General features: G+C 40.4%; 1 protein-coding gene across 1 annotated transcript; it reads left to right on the top strand.

Moving 5' to 3' along the window:
* Nucleotides 1–2990: 2990 nt before the first annotated feature.
* LOC104215282 (hsp70-Hsp90 organizing protein 3-like) lies at nucleotides 2991–6962 on the top strand. The gene is made up of 7 exons (XM_009765044.2): nucleotides 2991–4043; nucleotides 5139–5427; nucleotides 5508–5593; nucleotides 5698–5921; nucleotides 6208–6274; nucleotides 6362–6421; nucleotides 6502–6962. The coding sequence occupies exons 1-7, from the start codon at nucleotides 3126–3128 to the stop codon at nucleotides 6613–6615; spliced, it is 1758 nt and encodes a 585-aa protein (XP_009763346.1). The 5' UTR covers nucleotides 2991–3125; the 3' UTR covers nucleotides 6616–6962.
* The last annotated feature ends 9275 nt before the right edge of the window (nucleotides 6963–16237 follow it).

Below are 16237 nucleotides of genomic sequence, written 5' to 3'. Positions count from 1 at the left end.
TGCAAAGGGACATTGTCTCATATTGGAAGAGGAATGTTATTAAATATTTATTTTAATAACAGAATATTAATATTACAATAAATATTAATATTAAATCCAATCCGTTTTTCAGTTGTATGACTAAAAGTTAAACTACCATCTTCAATTTTTCCTCTTTATTTTCCCTCTTTGTTTTCCCTCTTTATTGTTGAGAAAATTGCCATTTATGTTATGGTATTTATGTTGTGACCGTTATGCATAAACAACCATTCTGAAGAGTTGCACTTCTTCAGATTTCAGCCCAACTTTGGCTATAAATACAAGACTATTCTGCTCAGGATTTCCATAGGATTTTCTGAGTTTCTCCTCCTTCTTCTGCATACTTTTAACATCAAACAAAGCAACGGTAAATGTGATTTGCTACCGAACTTTGTGTTCGCTGAAATACTTGAGTTTGAAGTACCACTACACCAGTGTGTAATTCATTCTATCATGGGAGGAAATAATCCACAGCCTTGGGTACTAGGAGGGGATTAAATTCCTTAAAAAAACATTGTGAATTTAGTGAACTCGGATTAAAATTCTGTTTCTGTTCATTTATATTTTCTAGAATTATTTTACAAATACAGTTTACTAACAGTATATATATATATATATATATATATATATATATATATATTTTGTATTCATCACCTTATTTACTGTCTCCTCTATGAACATGTTGCTAATTACGCTTAACAATATGAAAGGAGATCTTTGTGTGTGATTCTTGTAGAGAAAAAATATTATTTCTTTTGATTTTTAATTTTTTATATGTGCTTGACTAGTTTTGATAAGTCTATGGTTAATGGCTAGAGGTTGGTAAATAGAATTTTTTTTGGGACACTTATGTAAGATTCCATTTAAGTTTTTGACCCTCGTTTGTCCAATGTGTAGAATTTTAAGGTCAAGAGTTAAGAAGATTATTCATAGGGCAAGCGAGATGCAACACTTATTAAACTTGAAGTTCTGCCCATAGAGCAATTGAGAACAAAAATTTAAGACCATCCACTTTAATGGCTAATTGTGCTAGTGCAACTATTTATTTTTTTTTCTTGTTAAACTTTTTCTGAAAAATAGCCCTAATGCCAGAATTTTAAACACAGTGCTAGAATTTTAAAAGTCAGAATTGTAAAGCATATTGCCAGAATCTTAAGCATACTAATATAGTTTGAAGTACGGTGTGGCAGCATACTTTAATATTTTAGCAAAGAATTTTAAAGTTATGGTGCGTGTTATAAATAGAATTTTATTTATGGTGAATGTCTATATTTAAAGAGATTTTATGGTTTATTACTTGGTGGCTAAGTCACTCTCTCTCTATAAATAAAGAGTTCTATTCCATTGTAATTCATCCCAAATCAATAAAAATTCTCTCCCTCTACTTTTCTCTACAATACTCTTCTTCTTTTATTGTTTTATAACATGTTCTGAAACAATAAAAGTAAAAGAACAATATTGCAGAGAAAGAGAGAAAGATAATTCTTATTGAATTTTGGGATAAATTACAATGGAATAGAATCCTCTATTTATAGGGAGAGAGTGACTTAGCCACTAAGTAATAAACCCTAGAATCTCTCTAAATATAAACATTCACCATAAATAAAATTCTATTTATAACACTCACCCTTGAATGTCTATTCAACAGATAATGTGCCTCGTTAAAACCTTAACTAAAATAAAACCCAGTGGAAAAAAAATTCTAGTAAAGGAAAAAGAGTACACATATATAATAATACGTCTTTTGGTTGCCTCGTTAAAAACCTTGCAAGGAAAAGCCAGTGGGCTATTTTACCGAAATATTTTTTAATGGGTTATGTGTTACGTCGAGGAGGAGGTAAACCCGAAAATAAAGAAGATAAAAAATACCAAATTTTAACATGAAAACTCATTCAAATCGAACAACCCAAAAAATACTCTTAAAATAGTATGATATTGTCCGTTTTGGGTCAAACCCGTATAGTTTTCCTCCAAATGCCTCGCACCATTTAGAGTATCTAACTCCTTATTAGTAAATCTTTTTCCTTTCTACTTTTCATGTGTGACTTTGTTCACACACACCAAACAATACACGATCTTAAGTATTTACGGTCACCGAAGCCAAAGGCCGTGTATGCATCTTCAAAGCTACGGGTAAAGACCGTAAACCCTGTGGGCGACGACACTAAGTCGGGCCCCCATGCCACACTCCACCATCTCCATAGTCCCGCCAAATCAAGCTCGGATACTAGTTGTTAGGTTAAAATGATTCAAAAATACTCTTAATATGTTGTGATATTGTCTGATTTGGGTCAAGCCCGCACGTTTTTCCCCAAAAGGTCTTACCCTATCTACTGTTTCTAACTCCTTATAAGTAGAATCTTTTTCCTTTTTACTTTTCATGTAGGACTTAGTTCATGCACATACAATACGATGATTCTAAAAAGATCCACCTGAAGTTTATGTTAGGAAGTGTGCATCTAATTTTTAATGCAAATTCCTACTCCCCAATTCCTTGAATCTTGACTAAATTTGCATAGTTTCAAATTATGTAACAATATTTGATCACAAATTTAACATAAAATGAATTCTAAAAAAGTTTGAAAGGCGTAAATTCACTTATAAAATTATACTAAGTTTATTGTTGTTGCTGCAATATTGCTGATAGAAGGCCGTGACGGAACTAGTAAGAGGAAAGATTCATGGAAAAATTATATTATACAAATAGGATAAAAGTAATTTTTTATTATATTTTTTTGATATAAAAAAGACGACCCAAATAGAATTCTAGGCTCCCGTTGCTTTTTTGAGCCGAGGGTCTCCTGAAAACTTCTCTACCCTTCGAGGTAGGGGTAAGGTCTGCGTACATATTATCCTTCTAGACCCCACATGTGAGATTATACTGTGTCGTCGTCGTCGTTGTATAAAAAAGATTTCTAGTACAATAATGCAGAGATTCCAGGAACTCCCTTCGTCTCCGAACATTCCAGAATCTTAACAACCACGCCTAGAACCCTCTTTTCACCCCACCCCCCTCTTTTAAACCCCTCCCCTTTCCATGTTACACAAATTCTCTAAACAGAACAAACAAACCAAAATAATCTCGCCGGAAAAAATAGCAAAAAACAATGGCCGATGAAGCAAAGGCCAAAGGCAATTCAGCATTCGCCGCCGGCAACTTTACCGACGCCGTCCGCCACTTCACTGAAGCGATCAATCTATCTCCGACCAATCACGTTTTATATTCAAATCGATCAGCAGCTTACGCTTCACTGAACAAATTCTACGAAGCCTTAGCCGACGCGGAAAAAACCGTCGAGCTGAAGCCGGATTGGTCGAAAGGTTATTCTCGGCTCGGCGCTGCTCAATTAGGCCTTAGAAAATATAATGATGCTGTTTTGGCTTATAAAAAGGGTTTAGAAATTGATCCTAATAATGGGGTTTTGAAGTCCGGGTTTGCTGATGCTCAATCAGCCCAGGCTCAAGCCCGATTTAGAGGATCGGGCCCAGGTCCGGCTACTCCGTTTGGCAATGCGTTCTCCGGGCCGGAGATGTGGGCTAAGTTGACGAGTGATCCGCGTACGCGGGCTTATTTGCAGCAGCCTGATTTTGTTAGAATGATGCAAGATATTCAGAAGAATCCGAATAATTTGAATTTGTATTTGAATGATCAGAGGGTAATGCAGGCGTTTGGGGTTTTGTTAGGGGTGAAATTGGATACGAGGGCGCCTGAGGAGGAGGATGCGGAGATGCCGGAGGTGAAAGCTTCGCCGGAGAGAAAAAGGCCTGCGGAGAGTGAGCCGGTGAAGGAAGAGAAACGGGCTGCGCCTGGGTTCAGGCCCGAACCGAGGGAGGTGTCGGAGGAGGAGAAGCAGACGAAGGAGAGGAAAGGGCTGGCGCAGAAGGAGAAGGAGGCTGGTAATGCGGCATATAAAAAGAAAGATTTTGAGACGGCAATTCAGCATTATAGTAAGGCAATTGAGCTTGATGATGAGGATATTTCTTTCATTACTAACCGTGCTGCTGTGTACTTGGAGATGGGCAAGGTATACCCAAATCTTTGGTATTATATTGAGTTTATATATTATATTGAGTTTAAGTTTTGTGCATTGAGCGAGAATCGGATTACTTATTAGATAATTGCAGCTTAGTCTCTTGATAAGCATTAATAAGCAATCTGGTAAAAATGGTAAATAAGTTGCTATCCCAGGTAAACTCACTGAAAGTGTAGAAAAATATTTACATGTCAGTGTATATAACTTACTTCGATATTTTTATATTGTATGCCTATGAAGTTGCTTGCTTTTATCCTTATTTTGTGCATAATATTGACATGTTTGAAGAAATTCAACAATTTAAGTGCTAGTGTATGTTTATGATATAATAACACTATTATGCCTCAAACAAACGAGTTAGAGTTGTTTTACTATGGCGATACCTTATGCAAGATTCTATCTTTACTCAGGATTGGAACTAGTAATGTGATTCGCATAGGATGCTAAGCTCACATATATTCCATACTTCTAGGAAAGTTTGATGCTTTTCTCATTGGTAAAGGAATTGCTGGATAAATGATGATAGTGGTAACGAGCTTGATAGTTTTTAGCATGGGGCACATTGGTGTTGGAATTTTATGTGAGTATTGAAGAAAGATTTCCATACGATTAGTCAGTTGCCCTTTTTGTATGTTATTTCTTTGTTGGACTATTAGATTCAGCACCTAATTGGCTAATTGACGTAAGGTGATAATGTTGTTTCTTTTTAAATTACCAGTCTTCAAATACTGTTAGAAAAGAAAAGAAAAAAACCAATCTTCAAATCTAAAGCAGGTAACATGTTTTCTTATTAAAATCTTTTTCAATCTGTGTTGCCATGTGTAGTTGCAACTCGTTTGACCTGCATTGCTTGATACTAGTATGTTAAGCAAACATGGTACTGAGTTGCACTTCCCCAACCCATCACCCCTCAAGGTCCCTTGCTCCTCTTGTTTCACTATGGCAAGGTTAGCATTTAGAACCTAAATATATCATTCTGCTGATGTGGTGTTGCGATCACCTTCTGTATACTTCTGTGGGGTTTTTCTTTAAGTCATAAATAGTCTATCAGGAGCTCTTCCTTATGTTAGTTTGTCTTAATTTCAGTATGAAGATTGCATGAAAGATTGTGACAAAGCTGTTGAAAGGGGAAGGGAGCTCAGGTCAGACTATAAGATGATTGCAAGAGCTCTCACTCGAAAGGGAACTGCCCTAGTAAAGATGGCAAAAACTTCAAAGGATTATGAACCTGCAATTGAGACTTTCCAGAAAGCTCTTACCGAACACCGGAATCCTGATACACTGAAAAGACTCAATGATGCTGAGAAGGCGAAGAAAGAATTGGAGCAGCAAGAGTATTACGATCCACAAATAGCAGATGAGGAGCGTGAGAAAGGTACCTCTATTGCTGTTACAGCTTCTCTTACTTGTGTTCTTTCTTAATCTGTGAAAATAACTTCTTTGCTTTGATTACAGGTAACCAGTTTTTCAAAGAGCAGAAGTATCCTGATGCAGTTAAGCACTATACAGAATCCTTAAGGAGGAATCCCAAAGATCCAAGGGTATTGCCTCCTTCCATCTTTTGTTCCTCTGTAGAATCTATTGACTTTGCCTATTTCTTGTTATAAACTTTTCTTGATGTGTTGCATCTTCTTTTTTATGTTAGGCATACAGCAACAGGGCAGCCTGCTACACAAAATTAGGTGCATTGCCGGAGGGTCTTAAAGATGCAGAAAAATGCATTGAGCTTGATCCAACATTTGCGAAAGGTTACACTAGAAAGGGTGCTATTCAGTTCTTTATGAAGGAGTATGAGAAAGCCTTGGAAACTTACCAGGAGGGGTTGAAGCATGATGCTCAAAATCAGGAACTGCTGGATGGTGTCAGGAGGTAAAGAAAAATTTCTGTTATTTTCCTTTTATCTTCGGTATTGCTTCATTTTAATATTCTCAGTGACCTGTTGAGTTTCTTGTATATTTGATTCTTAGAATGGGACTGTTGTTGGGTATCTGACTGATACTCTTAGATACCTGATCATCTTCCCTTCGATAGTCATTCAGCAAATTAGGCGATGGGAATTTGAATCCAAGACTCTTTATGGCTATAAGCGGAATGTGGTTTTGAGGCGCGCTATGAGTTAATGTAATAACTTGATGTGTTGGATTTTGTTTTGCAGATGTGTAGAACAAATAAACAAGGCATCACGTGGTGATCTAACTCCGGAGGAGCTCAAAGAGAGACAGGTATAAATTCGTCTCATATTGTCTATTCTTGCTTTAGTTGGTGGCAACTTTTATATGGTGACACTCCTATCAAATTATTTTCCGCAGGCCAAGGCAATGCAGGACCCGGTAATTCAAAACATCCTTACAGATCCAGTAATGAGACAGGTAAAGTTTGGTACAGTGTAATATTGGTGGATTACTGAAGCACGTCGATATTGTAATCTGAATATCGTGTTCTCGAGCAGGTACTAGTTGACTTCCAGGAGAACCCCAAAGCTGCACAGGAACATATGAAGAACCCTCTTGTGATGAACAAGATCCAGAAGTTGGTTAGTGCAGGAATTATTCAAGTCAAATAAATAGCTAAATTAAAACATGTACAAGAAAAAGAAAAAGAACAGAATCCACTAGGGAAGGGAAGAATGAGTCATGTTTGAGATGGTCGGTCTATTCAAGGGATTTTATTTTATTTTATTTTATTTTTACTTTTAGAAATTAGATGTGATGTTGCATATAATCTTCTTTCTCTGGCTTTCCAATTTTTCTTGTTAAGCAAATGCGTCTAAAATTTTGTTCCTAGATATTGCAATTCGTCTCTATGGGAGATGTTACTAACTTATAGTTCTGATCTTTTAGCAACATGTAATGTATGAGGAAAAAGGTATTATTATACGTAGGTCTGCAACCTTTAATTTTTAGTTTCTCATCCGGTGTCTGGTATCTCTATTGGGGTTTGATTATATCCGGATTCGGCTGTATAGAGCCCATTCGGGGGAAGCGCTCCCTATCAAGGATTTTTTTTCATATTTAAGGTTGCAACTTGAATAGTAATAGCAGATTATGCCAGGTTACATTGAAATTTGTGGTTCTAATCAGAGGCAGATGCCACGTCCTTAGTTGTTAACTAAGTACACGTGCGATACTTGACAACTCGCTCACGATCTTGTACAACTTGCTCACGTTCTTGCTATGCCAAGTCAGTCTTACTACCTTCAAGATCGCTAAGAGAATGGAAGAAAGAACACAAGAGAATTATTCAAGAAAGCTTTGTATTAGAGAGAACTTGAATTGTTTGCTTGATGAATTACAAATATACTAGTCTCCTAGGGGCTAGTGTGTAAATATTAATTATTATACAAGTCCTTGATATTTACAGATAAGGGTTTTCTCTAGAATTCTCTACAAGCCTAGAAGATTCCAAGGACTTTCCTAGCAAATCCAAAAGGATCTAGGTTCTTCCTAAGGAAATGTCCATACTTCTCTAGAATCTTCTCACAAATGCTAGCCTTCTTCTTATGTAAGCTTCCATATGGTATTAATATATGTCAAATGACGCCTATGTGGCATGATGATGTGGCGGGTCATCACACTCTCCCCCACCCAATATTGCGATGACCGCGGCGCAATGCTGCTACATAATCTCTCGAATCTTATCTTTGAATTGCCACAAGTCTTCATATCGTTCCCACGTGGCCTCCTCTGGTGATTGCCCTTTCCAATGGATGAGGAACATAGCGGTGGCTTTTTGCCCTTGTTTTTGCTTGGCCTGATAATCTATGATAGCCTCAATCTCCCGAACATGTGAGGCGGTGATAGTCATTGACGCTCGACTTGATTGGCCCCTACTCGGATCATCCTTATCTTCATGATATGGCTTAAGCATGCTGGCATGGAAGACAGAGTAGATCTTAAGATACGATGGCATGTCAAGCTTGTATGAGATCTTGCCTACCTTGGCGACGATCTTAAATGGCCCCTCGTACTTGCGAATCGGATTCTGATGCATGCCCCGTAATGCCTTGAACTGTCTTGGGTTAAACTTCACCATGACCATGTCCCCAACTCTATAGTCTGTGGGGACGCCGCTTACGGTCCGCAAACTTCTTCATCTTCTTAGCTGCCTTATCCAAGTAGGACTTAGCAGTGTCGAGCTGCTCCTCCCATCCTTTGGCCATATGATAAGCCCCCAAACTCTTTCCCTCGAATGCGGCTGGTAATGAATGTGGAGTTTGTGGTTGTTGGCCTGTGGCTAGCTCAAATGGTGTCCGCCCCGTGGACTCACTCCACTGCAAGTTATAAGAGAATTGGGCGATATCTAGGAGCCTTGCCCAATCTTTCTGGTGCGGACTTACATAATGCCTCAAGCAGCATTCTAGTAAGGCATTTACCCGTTCCATTTGTCCATCCGTCTGTGGGTGAAAACTAGTAGAAAAGTGCAATTCCGTGCCAAGTATGTCGAACAACTCTCTCTAAAAGTTCCCAGTGAAGCAGGGGTCTCGATAACTGATGATATGTCTTGGTAAGCCCCAATACTTTACCACGTTCTTAAAGAATAGCTTGGCAGCTTCCTTAGCTGTGCAACCCGGTGAGGCGGGCATGAAGGTGGCATATTTGGAAAATCTATCCACGACCACCATAATAGTACCATAACCGTCAGACTTCGGTAGGCAAGTGATAAAGTCCATAGTCACGCTCTCCCATGGACACTCTGCAACTGGTAGTGGCTCCAAAAGTCCTCCGGGTTGTTGTTGTTCAACCTTGTCCTGTTGACAGACAAGACAAGTCTGCATATAGCACTCTATGTCATCTCGCATGTGTGGCCAATAGTAGACTGACTCAACCAAGGCCCTAGTGCGATGTTGACATGGATGACCAGCCCACATTGTGTCATGACTCTCTCTTATGATCCGTCGTCTAAAGTCTCTAAACCTCGGCACGTAGACCCACCGACCTGTGGTAAGTAGTAGGCCGTCTTCTATCCAAAACCGTCTCGTCTTGCCTTTGTTGGCTAACTCGATAAGCTGTTTGGTTGCTGGATCATGTCGCATGCCTTCTTTTATAGCCTCCTGAATGTCCCATCTCGCTGAAGTGATTGCAACAAGCTTGACTTTCCGGCTCAAGGCATCGGCTACAACATTACCCTTTCCCGGCTTATACTCTAGCGCATAATCAAACTCGGCTAAGAAATCCTGCCACCTAGCCTGCTTTGGTGTGAGCTTCTTCTGTGTCTGAAAGTAGCTAGTAGCCACATTATCAGTCTTGACCACGAACCTCGACCCGAGCAGATAATGTCTCCATGTACGAAAGCAATGCACAATGGCAGTCATTTCCTTCTCTTGCACCATGTAACGCCGCTCCAACTCATTTAACTTGTGTCTCTTAAATGCTATGGGATGCTTATCCTGCATCAGGACACCCCCAATGGCGAAGTCTGAGGCATCTGTGTGCACCTCAAATGTCTTGGCAAAGTCAGGTAACACCAAGACTAGCTCCTCTATTACAGCTATCTTAAGGCATTCCAATGCCTTTTGACAATGCTCCGTCCAAACCCATGGCTTGTTCTTCTTTAGCAACTCAGTCAATGGTGCGGCCTTTGCTGAGTATCCACTGATGAACCGACGATGGTAGTTAACAAGGCCAAGGAAGGATCTCAACTCAGTTACCTTTATAGGTGCCTCCCACTCCTGGATAGCACGTACCTTAGCCTCGTCTATGCGTAGCTCACCATTGCTAATGACATGGCCCAAGAAGTGCACCTTTGATTGTGCGAACTCACATTTTTCCCTCTTGATATATAGCTCGTTCTCTTGCAAGACTTGGAAAACCTTCCTTAAGTGTTCCATGTGCTCCTCCAAGGTGTTGCTGTAGATGACTATGTCGTCTAGGTAGACTACCACGAACTGATCAAGGTAGGGATGGAAGATCTTGTTCATAAGGGTGCAAAATGTGGCCGATGCATTGGTTAAGCCGAAGGGCATCACCAACCACTCAAAGGCTCCATATCTCGTCACACATGCTGTCTTTGGCTCATCCCCTTTCGCAATGCGAACCTGGTAGTAGCCCTTTCGAAGATCCACCTTGGTAAAGTACTTGGCTTGCCCAAGTCTATCGAACAAGTCCACAATGAGCGGGATCGGGTACTTATTCTTCATTTTGACCTTATTAAGTGCTCGGTAGTCTATGCACAATCCATCCTTCTTCTTCTGGAACAATACTGGTGCGCCAAAAAGTGCCTTGGATGGGCGAATGTGACCAGCATCTAGCAGTTCTTTCAATTGTTTCCCGAGCTCCTCTAGCTCGGGGGGTGCCATACGATATGGGGCAAATGCGGGTGGCTTAGCCCTTGGCTCCAACTCAATCTTGTGATCCAACTCTCGCCTAAGCGACAGGTGCTTAGGCAACTCCTCGGGCATGACATCTTTGTTTTCCTCAAGCAACTTCTTTATGCAAGGCGACAGGGTCTCTTGAAAACTCTTGTCTTCCTCCAGACTTGTGATGGTTACCACGAACGCCGGCTCCCCCTTCTTGATCCCCTTGACAACCTGCATAGCTGAGAGTTGTGCTTGGATCTGTCCGTATGGCATAGTCATTGTAGGTACCATGCAAGCTCCTTCTCGCTCCATAACCAAGAGACGTTGGAGGTAGGGGTCGATCAAAGTATGACAATGTCTAAAGAACTCTTGCCCTATTATGATGTCAAAGATATCCATAGCGGTTACGGTAAAGTTTGTCATACCTTTCCAAGCTCCCAATTTGACACCAACTCCATTAGCTACCCCACGAGCATTTTGTACTTCGGCTTTCACGGTCTTGACGCGAGAGTTGGTTAGAGCAAGCTTCAATTCTAGTCTCTTTGTGGCAGCCTCAGTTACGAAATTATGAGTTGCTCCAGTATCCACCATTACACGAGCGGGCTTTTTATTGATGGTGAGATCCACGTACTGATTGCCATTATCGGTAGGTTGGATAGCTTGCTTTGTGACAGCACCACATAATCCGATCATACCCAACTGTGTGGTTCCCGAACTCTCTCCTTGCAGCTGCTCCTTCCTTTCACGGACTATGGCACTGAGGCTCTTGAGGTCGGGACAATTCCTGAAGTCGTGCGGCCCTCCGCATATGTAGCATCCCTTCTTCTCGTCCTGTGCCTTCTTGTCGGCATAGCCCTGACGACCACTCGACTTTTTGGGATCTTGAGTCTAGGAGTATTGTTGTTGTATCTCTTTGCCTTTGCCACAGTCTTCCCCACCTTTGATATTGTTAACCTTTGACTCCTTGCCATTGCCTTTGTCGTGCTTGTCATGCCTGAAATCCATCAATGATTCGGCCTCCAATATGGCTTGGTCTATATCAGTGACTTCTCGGCGTTGCAACTCCTGCTTAGCCCAATTTTGCAACCCATCCATGAAGTGGAATAACAAGTCATCATTGGTCAGGTTAGGGATTTGAAGCATAAGGGTAGTGAACTCCTTGACATAGTTACGTATCCTTCCTGTTTGCTTCAATTCCCTAAGTTTGCGCCTTGCCTCGTACAAGACATTGTTTGGAAAAAATTGTCGCTTGAACTCCGCTTTGAACTGATCCTATGTGCTAATAGTACATAGACCTTTATCCATGTCGGCCATCTTCCTTCTCCACTGATAACGCCCAACTATGCCTTTTAAAAGACAAAGCAGTCGCTGCAAATATAATCCGGTTTTAAGTCCAAAATCGAATCCTCAGGGAACTAACTTATCTATTACACTTTTCGGCAATGTTATTATCAACTCAATCAATTTCTAGATGCAAGATTTTTGATCAATAAAGACTGGGTTCTTTTGTTTAACTACTTCACTACTATTAAAAATAACAATAAGCTAAAACAAAGATAATTCAATGGTAAAAAGGTCTAGGGCAGTGATTTCCCCAATTGCTAGTTTAGGTCTTGACTCTTCCGCTATAATCTCGCCGTAATACTCTATGAGGATTAAGAGTTATGGGCTATCGTAATTATCTCTCGATCAACTACAATAATTTACTTGAGCATTCTCTCGAACTACTCTAGCTGACTATGATTATGCAACTCTAAATTATCCCACCAAAGTTTTGTTATCTTTAAACCCACTTTTAAGTTCAAGTAATGAATCTCTTCAATTACCCAAAAGTGGTGTTGTTCAACAACTATCTAACCTAATATTCTTTCTCAAGCAATATAAGGTAATTAGACACGATTAATCAAGGGCCCATTTAATTAATCACCATACAAAACATAGTTTAACAATCATATCGTAAATCCGGCTCGATTATAACAACTTGAGTCAAGACTTCAACCAACAATTGGTTCCATCAACCATAGATAAATGTTTAGCTACTCATAACAAAATAAGAGAGAACTACTAAATTATTCATAATATAAAATTGCATAATTAAAAGGAGATAGAAAAACTCTAATGTTTGGTTGATCTTCTCACACTTGTTCTTCCTCCAAAAGTAGTCAAAAATTAGCTTGTCCCCTTAGTTGGGCGAGTATCTAAAGCTTATAAGGGTTTTACAAAAGTTTCCCCGAAATTACACTTTGGTCCACAACTTCCAGCGGAGTGAACAATTCACCGCGGTCGACCGCGGTGAACGCTGAGCTTTCTGTCTCCCTTTATTAATCTGTCGCGGTTCGCCGCGGTGCCACCGCGGTCGCGGTGGCCTTCTTGCCTAGACCATTTATGCTTCTTTGTGTTCGGGTACTTCTCGAGTGGGCGTTTTTCTTCACATTATCACCTCCAAAACACTCCATGTTGCTTCCTCTCATATAATATTCCCTGCTAAACAAAAGAACACTATTTAGAGCATTTTGTTGGCAATTTATCTATAAAACAACAACAAAGTATGGTCATATTAAGGTGTAAATATCAACTATATAGCCTACTATCAACACCCCACACTTAAATCATTGCTAGTCCTCGAGCAATCCACCACACTCCATCAAGATTTCTTCCCCAAGCTTCTCCTTTAAAAACTAACACCATGAACATTTTACAAAAAATTTGCACCTAGTAGTGAACAACCTTTACTCCAAGAGTCAAACCTTTTGTACCATGCACATCCGCACTTACTCAAACTACTCTATACAAGAGTCAAGACTTACCTTTCCTTTGTGAATCACATGCCCTCACATCACACAAGAGAGTAGTTCCACATATAACTATAATTAAAACAAGTAGGAACTGAGATAGACAGAATTCGCTCACTCTCAGAAAGAACGTTCACATGCCACAAAGATGCACCATAGGCTTGTTCGTAGTGTAATACTTTACTAATTGAGCTCATTCAGTCTAAGATCAATAGGACTTTACTTGGTTGTAATGTAGGTTAAGGGACAGGTAGGATATATTTAGGTATAGTGACTAACCTCCCTATGCACTTTTTAATACAATTACATTAACTCAAAGATCATAGTTGTGCCAACCAACACTCCACCTCATTTGTTTAAAACATCCCCTTCCGTTAGGTACAATTTGTTCAAGCCACCACTTCTCAACCATTGTGAATATTATATATATATATATATATATATATATATATATATATATATATATATATATTTTCATGGTGCTTTTTCTTTTACGCTTCAACTTCTACCTCTTTTCTCTATCTCAATGGTTCCACTCAAAAACCAAACCACCACCCCACACGTTTCCTTTTGCATATTTCCATTACCGTTCAAGTGCTTATCGGGAGGTAAAAGGTTCAAACAGATAATTGGGTAAGGTTTGCAATGTGATTGCCAAAGAATTAGGCTTATAGGCTCAACGAGGTTAACTACGATGTCTTGCATTCAGGTGGGTCACTTTATATATTCAGCTCAACAAAGAGTGCCTATATCACTTCTAAAACTGAAAGACCTACTATTTCGCTTTGCACACACACATGGCAAGTTCTAAGCATCAAATATGAAACATGGAACACAGTAAAACTCACACACACATGGCACATGACTCACTCCGGATTGGGTTATCAAGACATTCTCTTTTGAGTGTTCAAGTTAGATGCAAACGTACAATTTTAAGGCACTCTAACAGGATTTAACCAATGAAGCTAGGTGTTGGACTCTAGTGTCTATCGTGTTCAGGTACTCCTAACCTAAAACTAAGAAGATCAAAAACAAAACTACCTATACCCGATTCAAGTTAAACCCTTGGAAAAGAACCGTGGCCCAAAGAAAAACAAGGGGGAGTTACTACACTACCTAAATCAAAAATCTTTTTGGTCTTTTCTCTAGACTACTTCCCTCAAGAAAATTGTCTAACGGATCCGTCATCAGGAAGAGTCTCCATATTCCACTTTTTTTTCCGACTTAGTCCCTCAAGAACCCCGCCGAAAGAGATCTGTCGCCAGGACAAGTCATTTACTATTTAAGCTTTCCTAATGAACTATTACTCTACACCAAAACAATCAAAACAAGACAAAACAAGCAAAATCAAACAGTCAATTATTACAATTACAAACATACAATGAAGTATCCCTACCCCACACTTAAAATGAAGACATGTCCCCATGGCTTAAAATTTAAAGAACAGTGAGGTTAAGGAACTTCCATGAAGGCTCACTCTTGATCGGAGACAGTGTCTGGGTTCACGTTGCATGCACGTCCCAGCGCTCTCAACCAGCCCAAGAATTTCTTCTCTGATTTCACTTGTCTCTCGGCCACCGCATCAACACAGACACCCAAATCAGTGACTGAGGTACGCAACTCAGCCATATCCTATTCCAAAGCTGTCATACGGGTGCTCCGGCGTGGCTGTGATGGGCCTGCCACATCAACTCTCGGAGGAGGGGGAACCTCAGCTACCTCAGCATCATCATCATCATCATCATCATCAGCCAAATCATCATCAGATTCATCAACATTCACCACCGCCTCTCGTCCAATTCCAATTTTCTCGCCCGGAATGGGGCTTTTAGTGGTAATCTCCCATCAACCCGAGAGTCTTCAGGGACTCGAGCAATACGACACAGCCGGGTGATCATCGAAGGGAAATAGTGGCCCTTGGTTAGCTAAGGTGATCGAATGAACATCTCGTCATGAATGAGCCGGGCCACATCAAAATCAGTATGGGACATAAAACAGTGGATTGCAGACGCCCGTGGTAGATTAACATCTGTTGTTTTGCTGGATGGAAACAATCGACTGTTGACAATGGTGAGCCAACACTTGGCCTCCCAATTCAGACAGTGGGAGTTGAGAGTAATCCTGTGCTTTATCCATAGGTGTTCTCCGTCCGGCACACAGATAATATCAAGAAGAGTGCCCCACAAGGCTCGTGTTCCGCTAAAAGTACGATAAGGATCAAAGTCACCCCGAAACACAGGCAGCCTGTATACCCTGCGGATGGCGTCAAGGGATGCATTTACCGGGGTATTGCGCACCATCACAACCCCATTATCATGTTCTGGAAGGTTTGCATAGAACTCCCTTACTAATTGAACATTAGCCTCCTCCGGTACCTCATTCAACATATTGGGGCATTCCACCTCCAAAGCTATTCGATCAATGTATACCTCTGGTTGTAGCTTCTTGGCTGCTTTCTGGTTGTACCTATTCTCTGCTGCGCTGGAGACAAACCGAGTGCTATCGAACTGAGGTGCACTGGCTTGGCTCCTAGATCGTGAGGAGCTTCCCGGTCCACTGATGGAGGGTCCGGTGTTTCGTCTCTTCCTGGAGGATCTCATTGTACTTGTCATATAACGAAACGCCTATTAGTAAGTGCACAAAATATGTGACTATGGATGGTTACTCAGACTTCACCATACCCATGTCACAATAGTTCCTTATATCCCCATTAGGGAAATTTCCCAAACACCTTGTGAGCAAGGCACTACCCAGCCACATCTAGCCCTCATGGGTACATCCAAATTCTTCCCCAATCAAGTATACTACCACACCACACACCCCACACTTACGTCATTCAATCATCCACCAATAACACCGTTCAAACATGCAATTCACAACCCCTTCACCAAGCAAACTTAAAAACGAAATAGAAAAGCAAAAACAAGAAGAAAAGGAGTATACCAACAATTACATCTCAACACAACTTAAAATTACAATACAATACAACACAATGCCAAAGAAAAGAGAGAGAAGAGTTAAGACCTTACATTAAAGAGGGAAGGAGGAGAGGAATTGGAGATGAGGGTGGTGTGAATGAAGGAGAAGAAGAAGAAGAA

The sequence above is a fragment of the Nicotiana sylvestris genome, chromosome 12 (assembly GCF_000393655.2).
Source record: "Nicotiana sylvestris chromosome 12, ASM39365v2, whole genome shotgun sequence".
Classification (NCBI taxonomy): domain Eukaryota; kingdom Viridiplantae; phylum Streptophyta; class Magnoliopsida; order Solanales; family Solanaceae; genus Nicotiana; species Nicotiana sylvestris.
The sequence above is the reverse complement of the archived record's forward strand: the minus strand, read 5'-3'. Positions and strand labels throughout refer to the sequence as shown.

Bases quoted from the DNA above. Each gene is read 5' to 3' on its own strand.
- LOC104215282 (XM_009765044.2), top strand. From the start codon at position 3,126: ATGGCCGATGAAGCAAAGGCCAAAGGCAATTCAGCATTCGCCGCCGGC. The intron at 5,922-6,207 runs GTAAAGAAAAAT...TTTGTTTTGCAG, and splicing joins CTGCTGGATGGTGTCAGGAG to ATGTGTAGAACAAATAAACA. The intron at 6,275-6,361 runs GTATAAATTCGT...TATTTTCCGCAG, and splicing joins AGGAGCTCAAAGAGAGACAG to GCCAAGGCAATGCAGGACCC.